Genomic DNA, 18,516 nt, shown 5'->3' on the forward strand with positions numbered 1-18,516 from the left:
CTCCCTCCACCCTTCCCTTTCTCAAAGTTTAATTCTTATGAGTGGCATGACATAGGAATTCAGTTTCCTTTTTTTATGTGAATAACCACATTTTTTGCATATGTATAGATCTGTTTGAATTCTCTATAGTTTTTCATTGGTCTAATTGTGTCTTGACCTCTAAGTTTGAAATGACTTTTAAATACCGTGTTTGAAATAAATTACTTTTCATTTAAAATTGTGTAGTTATCAAAGTGATCTGATATCGTCTATTTAAAATGTTATTCAATTTAATAGACTGAACCTCCTCTGAATACTCCAGAAAACAGGGAATATACTGCTGAGATCATGTTTGAGTCCTTCAACGTCCCGGGCTTGTACATTGCTGTGCAGGTAAGGTGCACAGATTGCTGGACGCTGGGTTCTTACATTTCAATCTGCTTTCCCTCTGTCTCTCTGTCTCTCTGTCTCTCTGTCTCTCTGTCTCTGTCATCTATCTCTATACATCTATATCTATATCTATATCTATCTATATCTATCTATAAAACCTCAAAGCATACCATAGTTCTCTCCTGAATCAATAATTTAGAAATCGTATTATAGGAAATTGAGTTACTTAGTCAACAGAAGAGAAGTGCTGAAGTGTGTTAATGATTTAAGGTTAATTCAAGGCCTTTATAGGACAGAAAAAGGGGAACTAATGTTTATTGAGTGTTCTTCCATGTCAAGAAGTACACACACACACACACACACACACACACACACACACTCTCTCTCTCTCTCTCTCTCTCACTTATCCTTGTAACATTTGTTGTGTCCTTTTTTTTTTACAGTCTGTTTTGACTGATTTACTGCTAGGTGTATTTGACCACCACCTTCTTTTTGCCTCTCGGTATCCCATATATCATAAGTCCCTGTAATATTTTATTGCCCTTAATTTGTATGTGTATCTATATGGTACAGCTTCTGTCCCATCCCTCAGGGTCAGAACTCACCTCTTATTTTTTAACCCTATAGTAAATGTGATAACCTGGCATATCACAAATGCTTAATGAGTATATAAACTATTGTATATAGTTTTGTTAGCCCACAATGATTGTGGTGTGATCCTGTGTTAAAATTGGAGGTCAGCCTAGGTGTCTTTCTATGTCCCTTTCAGCTATTATATGGCAAGTAGATAAAGCCAGTTTTGCTCTGTTTTTAATTATAGTCAGATATCTTGTTTGAGGCTTGGACTGTATGAAATTTAGATTTTAAAAAATGAACCAGCTGTGTTAATTTCTTAATTCTTTTTAAAGAATTACATTTTATTGCCATTGCCACAACTTTTCATAGAAAAATGTTATCTCATCAACTGTTTCCTAATTAGATCATAGTATGCGGAAGTGTGCAAGGGCTTTCTGTGGATAAATTGTTATATATTCCTAGATGCATGTTTCACTTAGAGAATTTGGAGCTAATCTTACAAGAGTGATACCCACCATGTTTGTTTATAGCCATCTATGTATTGAATAACTGGTGATTGGGTGATTGGTGGTGTGTTTCTTCTACTTTGTTGTTTGTAACTGGCTATCCCATATAAACATACTTTAAGTCTTGATAATCATAGAACTACAATTTCATGTTAGTCTTCCACATTTTTTTGGCTCTAGGAGAAAAACGGCTCTCGCTAAAATATGGAAAATTTATAAATATGTCCCTAAAAGCAAATATAAGCCTGTAATTTTTTTTTTTTAAATATATCTTTATTGATTTCGGAGAGAGAGAATTGAAATATCAATGATGAGAGAGTCATTGATTGGCTGCCTCCTGCGGGCGCCTACTGGGGATTGAGCCTGCAACCCAGGCCTGTGCCCTGACTGGGAATCGAACTGCAATCTCCTGAATCATAGGTCCATGCTCAACTGCTTAGTCACGCCTGGCTGGGGTAAGCCTGTAACTTTGTCTTATGAAATGTAGGATGTGAACAGTTTGATTGTATAGTGTAAATTAATTTGTGTATTTTCTTTTCAGACATACTACATTTAAAATTGAATAAAGTACTCCAGTAAAATATATATATATTTTAACACGGTCTTTGTGCTCTTTTTTGCCCGTCTTATTTCTTTCTATTCAAGGCCGTTCTTGCCTTAGCTGCATCCTGGACCTCAAGACAAGTAGGGGAACGAACATTGACCGGTACTGTAATAGATAGTGGAGACGGTGTCACTCATGTCATTCCTGTGGTAAGGATATTTTAAAATTACTGAACAGGGCATCAAATAACACACCTGGCAAAGTTAAACTGTATGAATTCAATACCACTTTTTAGAAACTTTAAATATTATACTTTAAAAATGTGCTGTAACTTGGCTATTATAACTTTATTTTGCTCAAATTATTAAAATTTTATAAATTCTAAAATGTTTCTTTTGTTAGAAGTTTGTACTACTGTTAGAAAATAATTAGAAAATTATTAGAAATAGTTTCTAATTCATAATTAGGAAATGATGAATTGCAGTGGAGTATCTGGAATGGAAAATATATTTCTTTTCTTAAACTTGGAATTCTGTTTTCCAGTTTGATGTGTCTTTGTGTGTATTAACCAGTTGATAGTCTCTCTCATCCTTAATTAACACATTTCACACCGGTGTGTACATTAACTAAATGGCAGTTAGTTGTGAGCATATGACTATTAATAACTTTTAGGGAACTATTTTTTTTAAATAAAAAGTTCAAGATAATGATTGTGCTTTATGGTTTGAATTTAGTCAAGTATATTAAGAAAAATGTATCAGATTGGATATAAAGTCCAAGATAGCACTTTTTTGCCAGGGCCTTTGTGCTTCTAATCTTAATGACAAATTAGCTTTTTTACTGTGCCTCATAGATTCAGAATGACAGCTCAAATGTATATCATTATTTTCATATTTCTTTTGAATTAATGGGTTATTTTAATAATTGTGTTTTATCTTCTTTTTACTGACTTATTAGCTATGCTATACTTTCTTGTTATCGTCATTTGCTTGTTTCTTGGTGGTAGTTGCTCTAGGGCTTATAGTAAACATTTTTAACTTATCATAATCTAATTCCAAATAATATTCAAATATTTCATAACCCTTCTAGTCTTTATTGTCATTGTCACTCATTTTACCTCTACATGTTATTTACTCAGTAGTACATTATTAATTTGTTTCATTGTAAGTCGTATATTAGTTTTGCTAGTGCAGCCATAACAAAGTACCGAGTTGCTTAAATAATAGAAAATTAATTTTTTCACAGATATGGAGGCTAAAATGTTTGAGGTTAAGATGTTGGCAGGATTGACGTCTTCTGGGGGCTCTCTCTTTGGCTTGTAGAGACCGTATGTCTTCTCTGTGTCTGTGTCCCAATCTCCTCTTTTAAGAACAGTAATCATATCGGGTTAGGGCCCACTCTAATCACCTCATTTTAACTTAATTATCTCTTTAAATACCCTATCTCCAAATGCAGTCACATTCTGCTAGTTTTGGGGATTAGTACTTTGACATAAGAATTTTGGGAGGAACGGGTCAGCAGTCAGCCTATAATAAATAGTTATCTTTAAAAGAGATTTTGAAAAACATACAGTTCTTTTATACTTACCCATGTAACATTTTCAGTGCTCTTTATTCCTTTATGACAGTCCAGATTTTTATCTAGCATCATTTCTTTCTGTCTGAATGATGGTTTTTAATATTTCTTATGGTGCTGCTGATCTGGCTCTGAATTCTTTCGATTTATGTACATCCTTTGAAAAAGTCTTTATTTTGCCTTCATTTTTGACAAACAGTTTTATTTGGGTAGAATTTTAGGTTGACAGTTTTCTTCCTTTCAGTATTTTAAAAATGTAACTCTACTGTCTCTGACTTTGTTTCTGAGAATGTCTGCTATAATTCCAGGTTTGTTCCTTTGAATGTAATGTTTCTTGTCTGGTTGCTGTCAGGTTTTCTCCTTACATAGTCCAGGTTCACTGGATTTCAGCAATTTGACTATGATGTACCTAAATGTGGTTTTCTTTATTTCTTCTCATTTGGCTGCTTGGATCTGTGGATTTGTAGTTTTTATGATATTTGAGCAGTTTTTGTTCATTATTTCTTCACATATCTTTTTTGTCCCTCCTTTACCCCTTTATCTTTGGGAACTTCAATTACATGTATATTAGGCTGTTTAAAGTTGTCTCATAATTAACTGATAATGTTTTCATTTTTCCCCTATCCTCTTTTTTCCTGTACTGTTTTGGATAGTTTCTATTTCTGTCTTCATGTTCACTATTTTTATTCATTGTCTAATCTGCTATAATTACATTTAATGTATTTTTAACTTCATATATTTTATTTTTGTTCTTAGAAGTTCTGTTTGGGTCTTTTTATAGCTTCCATTTCTCTGTTCCTCATGCTTCAGTTGATCTTCTTGATCAGATGGTGTATATTAGCTGTTTTAATATCCTTGTTGACTAATTCTATATCTTTGACATTTCTGTTTCTTTCTTTATTGATTGATTTTTCTCTTGGTCAGGGATTGTATTTTCCTAGTTTCTTTCTTGCTCATAATTTTTGATTCACATTCTTATGTCTTGGGTTTTTGGACTTCTTTAAATATTTTAAAGTTTTTTCTTGGGACACAGTTAAGTTACTAGGAATCAGTTTGATCCTTTCAGGAGCTCCTTTAGCAACGTTTCGCCTAGGCCTGCTTTGTACCCAGTATTGAGGCAATATTTTTCTGAAGACTATTAGGTGCTGTGCCTTGTGTTTGAAGTTTTAAAACTCTAGTGAGTGGGAACATAAACTATTCCTAGCTATGTATGAGTTGGGGATTGTTCTGCCCACTCTTTTCCAGAGGTTTTTTCTCTGGCCTTGATGATTTTCTAATATGCACTTGAGGATTACTAGTCAGGTAAGGTGATAATTCTCTTCAGATCTCCGCAGCTATCTATGCACCTCCTTCCACTTTAGTAGTCTTACTTGCAAATTCTGTATCCTCAACTTAATGAGACCACCAGACTCTGGGGTCTCCCTCCCATTATTGCTGCCTAAGAGCTCTCCCTGGGCAGCAAGATGGGATGTTCGTAGCACTCACCTTGTTTGTTTTCCCTTCTCTTAGGGATCATTGCCCTACTCTGCCTGTTCTCTAATATCTGAAAACCTATTTTCATATAATTTGTCCTGTTCTATTTTTAAGGTGAGAGGATGAATTCAATCCCTACTATTCTGTCATGGGCAGACGAGGACAGTTCTGACATTCTTTGTTAATGAAATTTAACTTTGCTGCATTACTTTTAGTTCTTCTGACTTGTATCAATAAATTTATGAACTTATTCTGCAGAACTTATTATTTGGCACTATTATGGTGCATGTAATGTTTCAGGCTTGTGAAATTGGTACCTAATTCATTGGGAAAAATGATAGCCAGTTCGTGAGTTAGTGATAAATTTCCTACAATGCAATCTAAATTTTTTATTGAAATTAAAGAAGATTTAAAAATCATTTCATCTGATGTCTGTTATCTAAAACATTTACTACTTCTGAAAAATCATTATTTGTATGTTAATGACTCATTTCAGTCTTGGTTACATAATCTTACATAACCAAGAGTGGGAGAGTATGTCTTAAGTTGCTGCCCATTCTTGTTCCTTGTACAGCATTATCAATTCTATGATAAGTAACTATGAGGAATACAGTTGAGCAATAAAGACTAGAAGAATTATCCTGAGATAAAGTAATACTTAAGATGCATATATAGTATCCTGAGGTATTGGTCTTTAATTATTTGGGTTATATTAATTTTGAAAACATTGACAGTAAATTTGATGCTCTTCTTTCCCCTGTCTAGGCTGAAGGGTATGTGATTGGTAGCTGTATTAAGCACATTCCCATCGCAGGACGAGATATAACATATTTTATTCAGCAATTGCTGAGAGACCGAGAAGTAGGAATCCCTCCAGAGCAATCCTTGGAAACTGCTAAGGCAGTAAAGGTAAAGAGTGATGAGAGTGTACTTCAGTTAGAAATTAAAATAAAATTTATAATACTAACATGAAAAATTCTTAAGAATAGTACTTTAAAAAAACATGAAATCTTCTTAAGAACAGTACTTTAAAAAAACTTGTTAGCCAGTTACAAATTATTACCCTTAATTTTATATATATATTAATTATATGTTTTCTCTGTATTTCTTGTAAGGAAGTTTTATGCAGATTATCAGCCCTTTGCCTGTTTTCTTCACATTTCAGCATTTGAGCCGACTAACAGAAGAACATTTATACCAGTTGACTAACATATTTTCATGATTTCCTATTGTAAAATACATTTTCTCACTTCACAGAGCTCTCACATCTTAATTTCTTCACTGAATTCCTTATTTTAATTCTGATAGTTTTGTATTACAAAAATTTTTTGATTTGATTGATTTGGCTATAGCATAGTTAGCTCAAGTGCTATGGTAAATAGAAAAATGTGAAGGCTGTGTAAGGTATTCTGATAATTTGTGTGCTATATAATCTTTATTATATCAATATTTCATACACACTATCAAAATACTTAGCATTGCTTTTTACATTTATCATTTGTCTTCATACCTTAAAAATTTCAGTGGGCCTATATCATATATGTTTTGAGTATGTAAAAGGAAACTACCCTGAAAAAATAACTTCATTAATTTGCTTGTCTTTGTATGGTTATAGGGTTTTTCTCATTCTTTAAAGGAATGAAAATGAATTTACTACGGTAGTAAAGGAATTACTAAATGGCTGCCAAAAGTCACTTTAAGTTGGTGACATCATTATTAAATATGTAAAATATTAATATGAACACTACTATTTTAACAGCTTTCGGGAATCTGTGAAGTTTAAAAAAATTAAAACACCAAGAATTTAAATCTATTCTAGAGAATACTGATGCTCAGTCTGAATGTCTTTTAAGGATCATTTCTATTTAATTCCTACTTCCAAGGTTTGGAGGAAGAACTGATATAACAACCGTATCATCTTTTGTTTTCTAATATTCTTTCCCTTTATGCCCTTTGATTATCAATAATGATGTTTGTATCTATCTTGGGTAGAATTCTTGATGTGTAAAAGTACATGAAATGTGTATTTTTGTTTAAAAAGAAATAATGAGGTTGGCAGTCAGGAATCCATAAATTGCAAATAGAATGTTATAACCCATAACATTTTTAAATTGCATTTTAGATGATAATTTTTACTTGGGACATATAACCAATTATGCAACAATTCAGCTTTGCAGGTGATATAGTGAAAAAGAATAGTTTATATTCTCAGCCTTTTTTCTTTTGCCTATACCATAATCAGTTTTGTTCCTGCTAAGGATCTACATTAATTTGTGTGGATTTATCAATTATTAATTGTTCTTTAGTTCCATATGTATTTTATGTTTTCTCCTCTCTAGAATATAGACTCTATGAATTACTGAAACAGGATAAAATGTTGGATGACATTAATGAACATTTTCATGAAATAACATTAAAATAGTAGAACTTGACTTTTTCATTTGTCAAATCATAGTCTATGCATATATGAAGCCAGGAATTATGTGTAGGAGATGACCTGTTTATTTGTACTACACGTACATTAATATCCTACATAAAATTTTCTTCAGCTTAATTTCCTAATTTAATTTTCTGAAGATATTTTTGTTTCTAGTTTACTGAAAAAATGCCTTTTTTTTTTTTTTAACTTTTTCTAAAACAAAAAAAATAAATTACTTCTTTGTTTTTCTAGGAGCGCTATAGTTATGTCTGCCCAGATTTAGTAAAAGAATTTAACAAGTATGACACAGATGGGTCGAAATGGATTAAACAGTATACTGGAATCAATGCTATCTCAAAGAAAGAATTTTCCATTGATGTTGGTTATGAGAGATTTTTGGGACCTGAAATCTTCTTTCATCCAGAGGTAATTTTTTTCAGATGGAATTGTTTTAAAATATACAGCAGAAACTATCAGTCAACTATAAGATTATTCAGGGAGAGTTAATCTCAGAAACTTTCTTTTGTATATTAAGATGCCAATAGTGAGTTATATTTTCCAGGAAAAAAAGGCCTTGTTAAAACAGGCTAAACAGTTACTATTTTTCATATATTTAGAAAAATGAAACCTTTAATATTTGTGGCTTATGAGGGGTTATAGAAAGAGGAGGAGCCCTTAAAATTTATGAGCATTTAAATAAAATATGTAAAGTGACCATTGTAAAAGAACTGCCAACTAATTGTCATAAAATATTTAATTATTAGCAGAATAGTCTTCTGTCGCTACGAAATGTTAGTAACATACAGGCTGTATTAAATTAATGAAAACCATATGCTTTTAATAATGAAAAGTTCTTATAACTTATAAAAAATATGACTGTTAATAGAATTACTAAAGTTAAATGCCTACTCTTGTTTATTCATTCATCAGATAGTAAGTGAATATAATTGTCATGCTTTCAGTTTAAGTATTGAATATTCAGAAATTAATTTGTCTTGCTCTTACCAAGCTTGAAGAATAAGAGAGAGGAGTATCTAACCAGGCATAGTTGCTTTAGTGGATGCATGCAATCAGGTGAGGGAATAGAAGCAAAGAGTGTCTAAGTTTGCCTGGGAGAACCAGAGAAACTTTTTTAGAGGAGATAACAGTTGAACTGAGACTTAAAGGGTGAGTGGGTGTTTGTTAGGCAGGTATGCTAGGGGAATATATTTTTGGAAGAGGAAATAAGCTGGGCTGGAGGTTCCTGGGATATGAGAGAGCTAGATAATAAAAGTATCAAGGGAGGGAGTGGTAGGAGATAGAACCAGATGGGTGTTCATGAGGAACTAATACACTGTGCAAAGGAGTTACTGTAGTCTTGTAGAAAACTTCTGCATGGAAATGACACAGATTTATGTGTGATATTAGGAAGGTCATTCTGGCTGTACTGGGTTGGATAGATTGGAATAGAGGTGTGAATTGTGTTGGCAACAGGTGTTTTTATTGCATTTTTTCAGATGAAATTTAAATAATGTCAGTAGGTCAGTGAGAATGAGAAAGGAGGTGAGAGAAGAACGAATAGAATCAGCATGACTTACTGATTGCTTAGGTGTGAGAGGAGTAAGAATATGAAAACTCTGTGATGATTCCCACATTTGTAACGTGAGCAACTAGATGGTGTGCCATCCACTCACATTAGGAACAGTGAAGGGGAAGAATAGGTGAGGTGGAAACATGAGATGACTTTAGTATGCATCTTTAAAAGGTTCCAAAATGAACACTTGGATTCTAAGGATTTTGAACTGTAGTGTGTTTTCGAGTGAGGATAGATGTGAAGTCATTACCACATGTGGAACAAAGGAAGAGATTGGTCTGCGAGAGGATGTGGAGTGGGAAGGATGCGACCCCATAGTCAACACCAGCACTTTATGGACAAGGCAGAGTAAGAGGAACCTGCAAAGAATTCTGAAGAATGCAGAAGGGGAGAGGCCAGGCCAAGGGATTATTGTGGTGCTAACATTAAGAGAAGTGAGTATTTGAAGAAGTGAGGTTAAACAATAGTGCCAGTTGATACAGTATGGTAATAGAGGAAACTTGAGAAGCACTCATGGGTTCTTAGCATCCAGATTACTGGTGATTCCAGGGGAGCAATTTCAGTGGAATGGTGTGACAGGCAGCTTGTTGCCTCAGCAAGAGGTGAAAGTTTGGGTATTAACAGTGTGGACATCCTGGGATTATGCCTTTTAAAAAATTCTCTTTAGTGGTGCTTTTAGTAAAGAGCAAGAACAAGATTAGATATGTGTGTTTAGTTCACCATGTTTTTTGAAAATAGACCTGTTTTTTGACTCATATGAACTGTGTCACTTCCCAAGTGAATTTTAAGATTCTTCTGTGTTTTAGATATTTGTTCTGTAATTCCTCTGTTATTTGAAGGATTCACTGTTTTTTGTTTTGATTAGATGAAAGTATAGGCATAGGCATCTGAACTTGAACAGTTGAAGATAAAATGTATGAAAGAGTAAGGATATTTATTTTTGAACTGCTAACTTCATCACAAATACAAGAACTATTTTTAGGATGAATGGGTTGGTACTTTGCTTTTTTTCTTTTGAAGGAAATTGAAATTTTTTGACAGAGCTATTTGGATTGCTGTTTTGTTGCGTGTATTCTCCATAAATTTTTCGAGAAGAGAAAGAATGTTCTTCCCTTGATAGCCACTGCAGAATATGAAGACCTGATCAGGGAGCTGTTAGAGGCAGGACTGATCATTTTGCTGAAAGTGAAAGAAAAGGCCTAAAAAATATTCTTAATAGGGACCCTGGGTTGAGCCTTCTAGTATTAAAGTATTGAATAGCCTTCAGCAATTTATTGTTAGTTTGTTACTGTTAATTCTTTTTCCTTCATTTATTTCCTAATGTTCATTGCTTGTTGCTTTACTTCATATTATTCTACTTGTCACCTGGGGTTCTACAGCAATATAGTCCCAGAGCTTTTTTAAAAGATATATTCAAATCAGACTTAATTTCTTTCTAAATCGGAATTTCTGTGGGTGGATTCAGGTTATGTGAATATTTAAAGGTTTTATAAATTTTTCATTTTTGTATATTCTTGAGAAGGGTGCAGAGAAACAGCACAGGAATGAATGGCCCTATCCCAGCCTTTTACTTGCTCATGGTATAGCACATAATAAACTGTCGGAAAGCTAGGGAAAGTATTATGGGAAGGTTAATCTCGTGTGTGTGTGTGTGTGTGTGTGTGTGTGTGTGTGTGTGTATTACTGTTTTAGGTAAATACTGAAGAGTATGATTATCAAAGATCAGTGCAGAGAATTTACAAGTTCTATATTAAGAAGTTGATAACATTTTAAATGTCATTTAAAAATGAGTGTTATCGAACATATTTTCTGTCAAATTGTTAATATTTTCTGTCCAGGTTTTGAGGTTTAAATCTCTTAAACTGTTGACAGGTTCTCAGGTTGTAGAGTTTATTTGGGGTAGTAGGTAAATTTGTGTTATAACATACTTTACAGATTCTTTTTTGTAAACAGACTAATTAGTGAGGTAGATTTGAGATAGAAAGTTGTTTGACAGTTTAAATCATTATGGAGATGGAATGAGGTTAAAATAATGCTTTTAAAACTTAATTTTTAATTGTGATATTTAAGTCAGTAGTGATCTAATCTCTATTATATATCCAACTTTATTTACTTTTCAGTTTGCTAATCCAGACTTTACTCAACCTATCTCAGAAGTTGTAGATGAAGTAATTCAGAATTGTCCTATTGATGTTAGACGTCCTCTCTACAAGGTATTTACAGCTAAATTGTTACTCAAGGTCATACTTTTAAACCTTCTTTATTTTCTGTCCATTGTTGAATAATACATTTAAAACACCTCTCTTTAAAAGGATATAATAGGTCTTATATCTTTAAAATTTTTATTCTTTTAAAATAAAAGTCATACTTACTTATTTACTTTTCTCCACTAATATAGAATATTGTCCTCTCTGGAGGGTCAACCATGTTCAGGGACTTTGGACGTCGCTTGCAAAGAGATTTGAAAAGAACTGTAGATGCCAGACTGAAATTAAGTGAGGAGTTGAGTGGTGGTAGATTGAAGGTTGGTTTTTTTTTTTTTCTATTATTGGCGGGAAGGTTGAGGGTACCTTGGTTTTTGTAATGGGGATGGGAAATGTTTGCCAACTTTTACTTCTATTTAGGAAAATAAGAGGAAGCTGTCAGATATTCTAATGAAAAGTGACTAATGTTAAGAGATTCGCATCTATATTCTTGGTCATTTGACTCCTCTAGGATATTGTTTACATTTTTGGAAAATATTCTTGTAGCTCTGAAAGAGGTTTGTGTTTCATCCTTGTTAAATGTAGAATATTGAAACAAAACATCGACTCAGAGAATATTTTGCTACATAAAACACATTTTATTCAAATGGAAAATTACCAAGAATGAGGGATTCATCTGAGGCTACCATAGTCAGTCAGAATTACTTAAAGTAAAATACAACACTCTACAATTTGCTGCCTCTTGAGAATTGCGTGACAGCTGACTCTTTTCAGCCCCTAAATTTTTATTATCTTAAACCTATCCATTGTAGTTCAGTTAAAAAGTATGTTTAAGCCATTCAGCGATTTTCAACCTTTTTCATCACATGTAAACATTACTAAAATTCTGCAATACACCAAAAAATACATTTTTTGCTGATCTCACAAAAAAAAGATATAATTTTGATTCATTCATGCCAGTCAGATATTGTGTTAATTGTTGTCATTTTTTATTTGATAATCTAAGGGAAAAGAGGTCAGTGCCCCTGATAAAATAGTCAATTATTGCATGTTTTAAAAATTCTTGTGGGACATGGTTGAAAATCCCTGGTTTAGTTTGTAGTGACTCATTACAGCTACATGAAGTGAAAAAAGAAGTGCTGTTTTTGAGTATCGTATGTTAATAAAGTAAAACTGTTTAACATATTTCTAAGTTTCTGGTACATTTCTAAATAAGAAAGGAGGGCTCCCCCTCCCCGAGTGTTGCTAATCAGCACTGTACTGACATCTAGTGATACAGGGAAAACTTGATACAGGATTCTGCCTCTTTCCTCTTGATTTTACTCTATAGTCATTTTATAGATCTTCATAACATCTCTATGTATCTGTATCTAAATCTGACTTTATACCTTTTCCATCTGTAATTTTTAATGGCTGTCAAATAGCTTTTTTTACCAAAAAGTATGCCACATCTTTTTATGACTTAAGTTTGAAAACTTTTTTTTGGAAATAATTTCATACTTACAGAAAAGTTACAAAACCTAGCAGGAATTCCTATATATTATTCAGCTAGATTTTTCAAGTGTTAGCATTTTATATTTGCTTTATTTTTCTATTTCTATAAATATATATACACAAATATACACACATACCTACACATGCAAAAATTATTTTTTTCTGAACTATTGGGAATGAGTTGCACATATAGCAGCCTATTTTAATAGTTTAGTGTGTATTTCCTAAAAACAGGACATTACAATTTAAAAAAATCAGGAAATTCATCTTGAATACAGTATGTTATCTAGTTATAGACCTGATGCAGATTTCTTATTATTGTTTTTTTATAGCAAAAGGAAAATACGTATTTTTTCTGATCTACTATCCAGTCCAGATTACATGTTTGAATTAATTAGTTTTATCATGTCCCTTCAGTCTGGAACAGTTATTTAGACTTTTTTAACCAATAATGTTTTTAAAGAGTATAGGTCATTTGTTTTATAGTGGTTCTCATTTTGGGGTTGTCTGATGTTTCCTCGTAATTATATCCAGATTATGCACTTTTGGCAGTACTACCACAGAAGTGATGGTGTATCCTTTTAGCATTTATCCATAGACACATGATACGACTCACTCCATATGTTAATTTAGATCTCTTGGTTAAAGTTGTGTCTTTCAGGTTTTTCTACTATAAGGTTATTTTTTTCTTCTACATTTAATGAGAATCTTATGGGGGAATATTTTCAGACTGTGTAACTATCCTGATTATCATAAAACTTTTAACCACTAATTTTAACATCCATATTTCTTTTTTAAAGTAGTTATCACTGTGGTAGTTGCCAAATGGTATTTTGGAAATTCCATCATTCCTTTTATGCTTTTCTAGTCTCATTTTACTTATGGAAGAGTTTTCCCTTCTCATTCATTCATTCATCTAGTAGTATCTGTTTAAACTCCTGATATTTCATATTATTCCATAGGCTATATCATTAATATTGTTGTGATTTAATAACATTATTAATACTATTAATATCATTACTTTTGATGCTCAAGTTTTCTCAGATTTGGCCAATGGGAGCCATTCCAGGTAGCTGTTAGGCTTTTTTAATGTGGTCCTAGTATTCTTCAGGCACTTTTTACTTTCCGTCACAGTAAGATATTCAGGCTCATGCTGTACATTCTCTTCTCCAAACTAGGAATTGGCCCTTTTTCTCCCCAAGGCACCCTTGTTTATTTTAGTGGAGAATGCTATTAAAGAAATCAAGTTTTGGACACTAGGTATATTCATTGCTACTGGGTATCACTGCTTCTAAGCCTCCTTAGTGGTCAGAGCTGGGTGGGGGTGTGTGTTTGTGTGTGTGTGTGCATGAACATCTATATCTAGTTCTCTAAGTAAATTAAAAACTGAATTCATACTGATACTGCCAGTTCCAGAATACCAGAAGGTTCACTCTAGCCTTTTACCTTCCCATATTTGTAATGCCCTGACATTGAGAAACCTGGCTTTGGTTATCTACAATATATTCATGATTTAACTCAATCCTGGACTATGTGTTTATAGTAGTTTCAGAATTGTTGATTCATACCACTGTGAGAAATAGGCCTACTAACTAGAGTTCAGTATTTGTTTGTTTTTATTTTAAGCCTGAGGGCATAATCATAATACTGCTGTGTTCACAAGTTACTTGGATTAGTCCCTTCCCCAACTTTAGTGTGCTTATGTTTTTTAAAAAATAAAGTGAGCTTAATATTTTTCCATTGTATCATTTTTCACACATCTTTTAAATTAAAGTTTTATTTTTGAGTATGTGAAACATTACATTTGATGTATGTAAATTTAAATTTAAGGCAAATGATACAGAGAAACTGTTAATTTACTATTGAACTGATCTTACTATGTCTTTTTTAGCCAAAACCTATTGATGTACAAGTCATTACACACCACATGCAGCGATATGCAGTTTGGTTTGGAGGATCAATGCTGGCTTCCACGGTAAATGAGATGAAGCTTACTTTTATAATTTGATTTTTTTTTTTTAATTTTTAGGTAGAAGAATCCTTTAATACTTAAAAAATTTAGAAGAATGAGAAATTTTAAAGTTTTAAAATTGGATACGTATGTACATGGTATTTTTTAAAAGTGCAAGTCATTTGGACTTAATATTCATATTTTTCTTTGCTTGCTAGACATTTTTTTTTTAGAGTGAGCATTTAGAGTTTTTAAATTTATCTGTAGGGAAAATTCTTTTAATTCTGTGGTAATACAGCTATCAGAAGCTCAGTGTTTTTTCTGTGCAAATATTTAAAAGCGTTGAATTAAGAGTCATGCTTTACTGTATAGGAAGTACTGTGGTCTAAATAAATTAAGTAAAGGGAATTCTAAGAGCCCTCTTCCCAAACCAAAACATCTTAAAACCTCTTTAAAAGGTATTTTAACATCATTAACCTATTAAGTATTGGTGCTTTATCTCATAGTGCAAAGAGTATTAGATAAAATGAAGGTGCTTTTGTCTGAATTATTGAAAACTATACAACCTTGAACTTAAAGTCATTTAAAAATAAGAGATAAAAGTGTTTTCTTGCTTAACTTGAGTCATTTTCAGTTGTGCCATTTAGCTTAGTTGAGTTTGTAGTTTTGTCCTTTGAGAAATGAGATAACAGAGGGCGTTGAGCAGTCTGTCTATACCAGACCTTGAGTGAGGAAAGCAAGTTGAGTATAAGTTTTTGTAGCATCACTAAGTATTTTATCTGTACCTCAGGTTAAATGCTGTTGCTTTAGATTATTGATCCAATGTATAGTTTGGGAAAGTCTCAGTAGAATAGTCTTGGCATTTGAGAATCAACCTTCCACTCCTCAAAATTTCAAAATCTAGGACACATATGTGTTGAGGAGGAGGTGGGTGGACATGAGTTAAATGCTCCTTTTCAGTTCGGAGTTAGATTTAGAAGGGATTTTAAGTCATGGTTGCCAGAATTTCTAAGCTTTGTTCAAGTACTATAGATGGACTAATAATAAACATTTTAGGTTTAATAAATCTATTTTATAGCATGTTGAAAAGTGGCAGATTTTTATGAAAATATTTATTTTTATTTTCAGCCTGAGTTCTACCAAGTATGCCACACCAAAAAGGATTATGAAGAAATTGGACCTAGCATTTGTCGTCACAATCCAGTGTTTGGAGTCATGTCGTAAAATTGACTTCATAGTTATTGGGGTTAGGGAGGTGGGAAAGAAATAATCTTTCTGATTACTTGTTTTGTCTGGATGGCTGGTTTTGAAGTTTTAAACCTGACTTGAAATAATAAGACCAAACATAATTATACAGGAATATTTTAATAAATATATCAACATGCGAATGTAGAGGAGAGCCAAAATGATTAAGTGTTTTTCTTTAGGTTGAATATTTGAATCTTATGTGTAACAAAAAGAAGTGGGTTTTAGTTCTTTCTGTGCCCTGATATTTTGTATATTATTGAATTATCCAAGATTTGATGGGATTTATCGGTATGTAGATAGCTCTATAATGCTTGAATTGTACACTTCTAAGTGTGCAATGCAAGAGCTTGTTTATATTTCATACTTTTTATACTTTGAGGAAAAAAGTCAAAGAAAAACTAGTATTTGAGTACAAAAAAGTGACCAAGTAAAGGATAAATTCAAAAAATAGCCTCATGAGACTTGACGTACACACATGCTCATGGGATTCCAGTTATTATAAATTGCTGCCATCCCCTGTGCTGCCTGCCCCAATGGTTTTCTTTGCAAGTGCTTTGGGAACTAAGAAGCTAGTATCTTGGATTAACTGATGCCTGCTAGTGCTTTCTGATTACTCGCATTCTGTTTGTCGCTTTAAGGGAAAAGTAAAGACAAGACTGTTGGACCAGTATTGCAGTTCTGTAGTGTCATTTCTTATAAAAAATGAATTACCAAAATTCATATATTTAAAGCCTAACACCATTCTAATAAAGGCACAAATTTCTTTTTAATACTTGTTTCAAGCTCTTTAATCTTTATGTTGACTAATCTATTTTCTTTAGATCTCTGCAATAGTTCTTTAAAATCACAACGGTTAGCAAGCTGACTTTTTTATGTGCTCTAAACAAATAATTGTGAACTTTAATATGTTGAGTGCTTTCATTTTGATAACTGGATCTCCATTTGTATAACTCATTTGAAGTCTGAAAATTTTTTTAGTGCCAGTCCCTGACATATCATGAAAAGTTAATTTTCTTTGCATTTTAAAATATCTGGATCATGAAGAAGACGTGATGAAAATAAATTAAAACTGAATTACCTTTTCTAATGGTTTTTTTTTTTTTTTTTTTTTTTTAGAAGCAGTGTCATTCTACTCTGTGCTTATGTATTTTATATGGTTTCTGTTGGAATAGTGGGAGCCATTGAAATCTCTATAATGTGTATAGTAGAAAATTTCTTGTGAACTTCAAATTTTATCTAGTTATTTTTAGAAGGCAAAAATTGGGAGATTTTACAGGCTTGTTTTAGAACTTAAGCAGTAATACTAGTGAACACTTCAACTTCATCACCCATCAGAATAACACGTGATTAGAATGTTTCTATCCAAAAGTTAAAGAACAAAGTGTTTTTGTTGTTTTTAATATAAAGATAGAATTGGGAGCAAACATTATTTTTTATTTAGAATGAATCTGGATATTTAAAATTATACGACTAAATTTATATGAATCTTAATTGTTTGAGTGTGGAGTAAAGAACAAACAATATTTCTAGTAGTATCAGTATTAAAGATCTTTTTTTACTTGAAATATATTTCATAAGCATTATTTAAAAAACAGTTCAAATAGTACTAAAGAGTAAATAGTGAAAGTAGGTTTCTTTCCCACCCTAGTCTGTGTAATTTTTTTACTTATCAAAAATTTTTTAATGTTGACATTATTGCAGGTGTCTGCCCCCCTTGCCCATCTCCACCCCCCCCCCCCCTTGACTTTCACCAAACTGTTCTCATTTTCTCATCATTACACTGTTAGGAATGTCTGTGTGTCTTCGTAATTTTCTGTGCATATTGAAATGAATATAGCTCCCTTATTTTACACAAATAGGAGCTTACTATATATACTGTTGCAAATATCGTTTTACATAGATCTAAGTTGATAAGCATTAAGGATTTCATGCTCCTGGCTCAGTAAAATATTGTTAGCATTGTCATAAATGTCTTTTGCGCCTGGGATGGTTGAATAGTAAATGAATAAGCTCAGAAGACATGTTTACAGAGCTGCATATTACAATCTCATGCTTACTTAAATATGTTCTTAACTGATATGAAAATGTGAAGGTCACATATTTTCTTTTAAGCTTATGCTTACTTGGGAAAATAAGACTCCTGATATGATACACCTTTTGACCTGCTTTTATAGGAGTGAGCTATCATATGATAAAAACAGTGCTTTTATTTCTTTACATCTCTCCTGTCATTGTGTATCATTTTTTCAATTTATAGCACCTTTGGTTGTATATTGTAGAGGTTGGCCAAGGTTAATTTAGATCTGTCACACTGATTTGATGTCAGCTGCGTGAGCATGGTACATTGGAAAAACACTAAGCAGTCCATGGTTGAAATTTTTATTCTGATCCTACAAATTGGGATAAAACTCCTTCAAGTTTGATTTGTCTTTTTGTTATTTTTAAAACATGAGAAACATATTTGTACAATCTTTGACAAATTCTTTGAACTTTCTGGACCTTAATAAAGGAGTGGTGATATCTGGATTAACAATGCAATTTTTATGAGTTCTGAAAATAGAACTCAGCTGTCATCTTTTTAAAA

At 32.5% G+C, this 18,516-nt stretch overlaps 1 protein-coding gene across 1 annotated transcript in view; it reads left to right on the forward strand.

The window, feature by feature from the left end:
• The window catches only part of ACTR3 (actin related protein 3), a 49,860-nt gene extending 32,396 nt beyond the window's left edge, over window positions 1–17,464 (forward strand). The window contains exons 5-12 of the mRNA XM_016199492.2: window positions 277–372; window positions 2,097–2,204; window positions 5,809–5,952; window positions 7,715–7,888; window positions 11,156–11,248; window positions 11,434–11,559; window positions 14,625–14,708; window positions 15,813–17,464. Of these exons, the coding sequence (XP_016054978.1) occupies window positions 277–372; window positions 2,097–2,204; window positions 5,809–5,952; window positions 7,715–7,888; window positions 11,156–11,248; window positions 11,434–11,559; window positions 14,625–14,708; window positions 15,813–15,908 (921 nt within the window). The 3' untranslated portion in view covers window positions 15,909–17,464. The remainder of the gene's footprint in view (window positions 1–276; window positions 373–2,096; window positions 2,205–5,808; window positions 5,953–7,714; window positions 7,889–11,155; window positions 11,249–11,433; window positions 11,560–14,624; window positions 14,709–15,812) is intronic.
• The last annotated feature ends 1,052 nt before the right edge of the window (window positions 17,465–18,516 follow it).

This window comes from Miniopterus natalensis, chromosome 8 (assembly GCF_054644295.1).
Source record: "Miniopterus natalensis isolate mMinNat1 chromosome 8, mMinNat1.hap1, whole genome shotgun sequence".
Taxonomy (NCBI): domain Eukaryota; kingdom Metazoa; phylum Chordata; class Mammalia; order Chiroptera; family Miniopteridae; genus Miniopterus; species Miniopterus natalensis.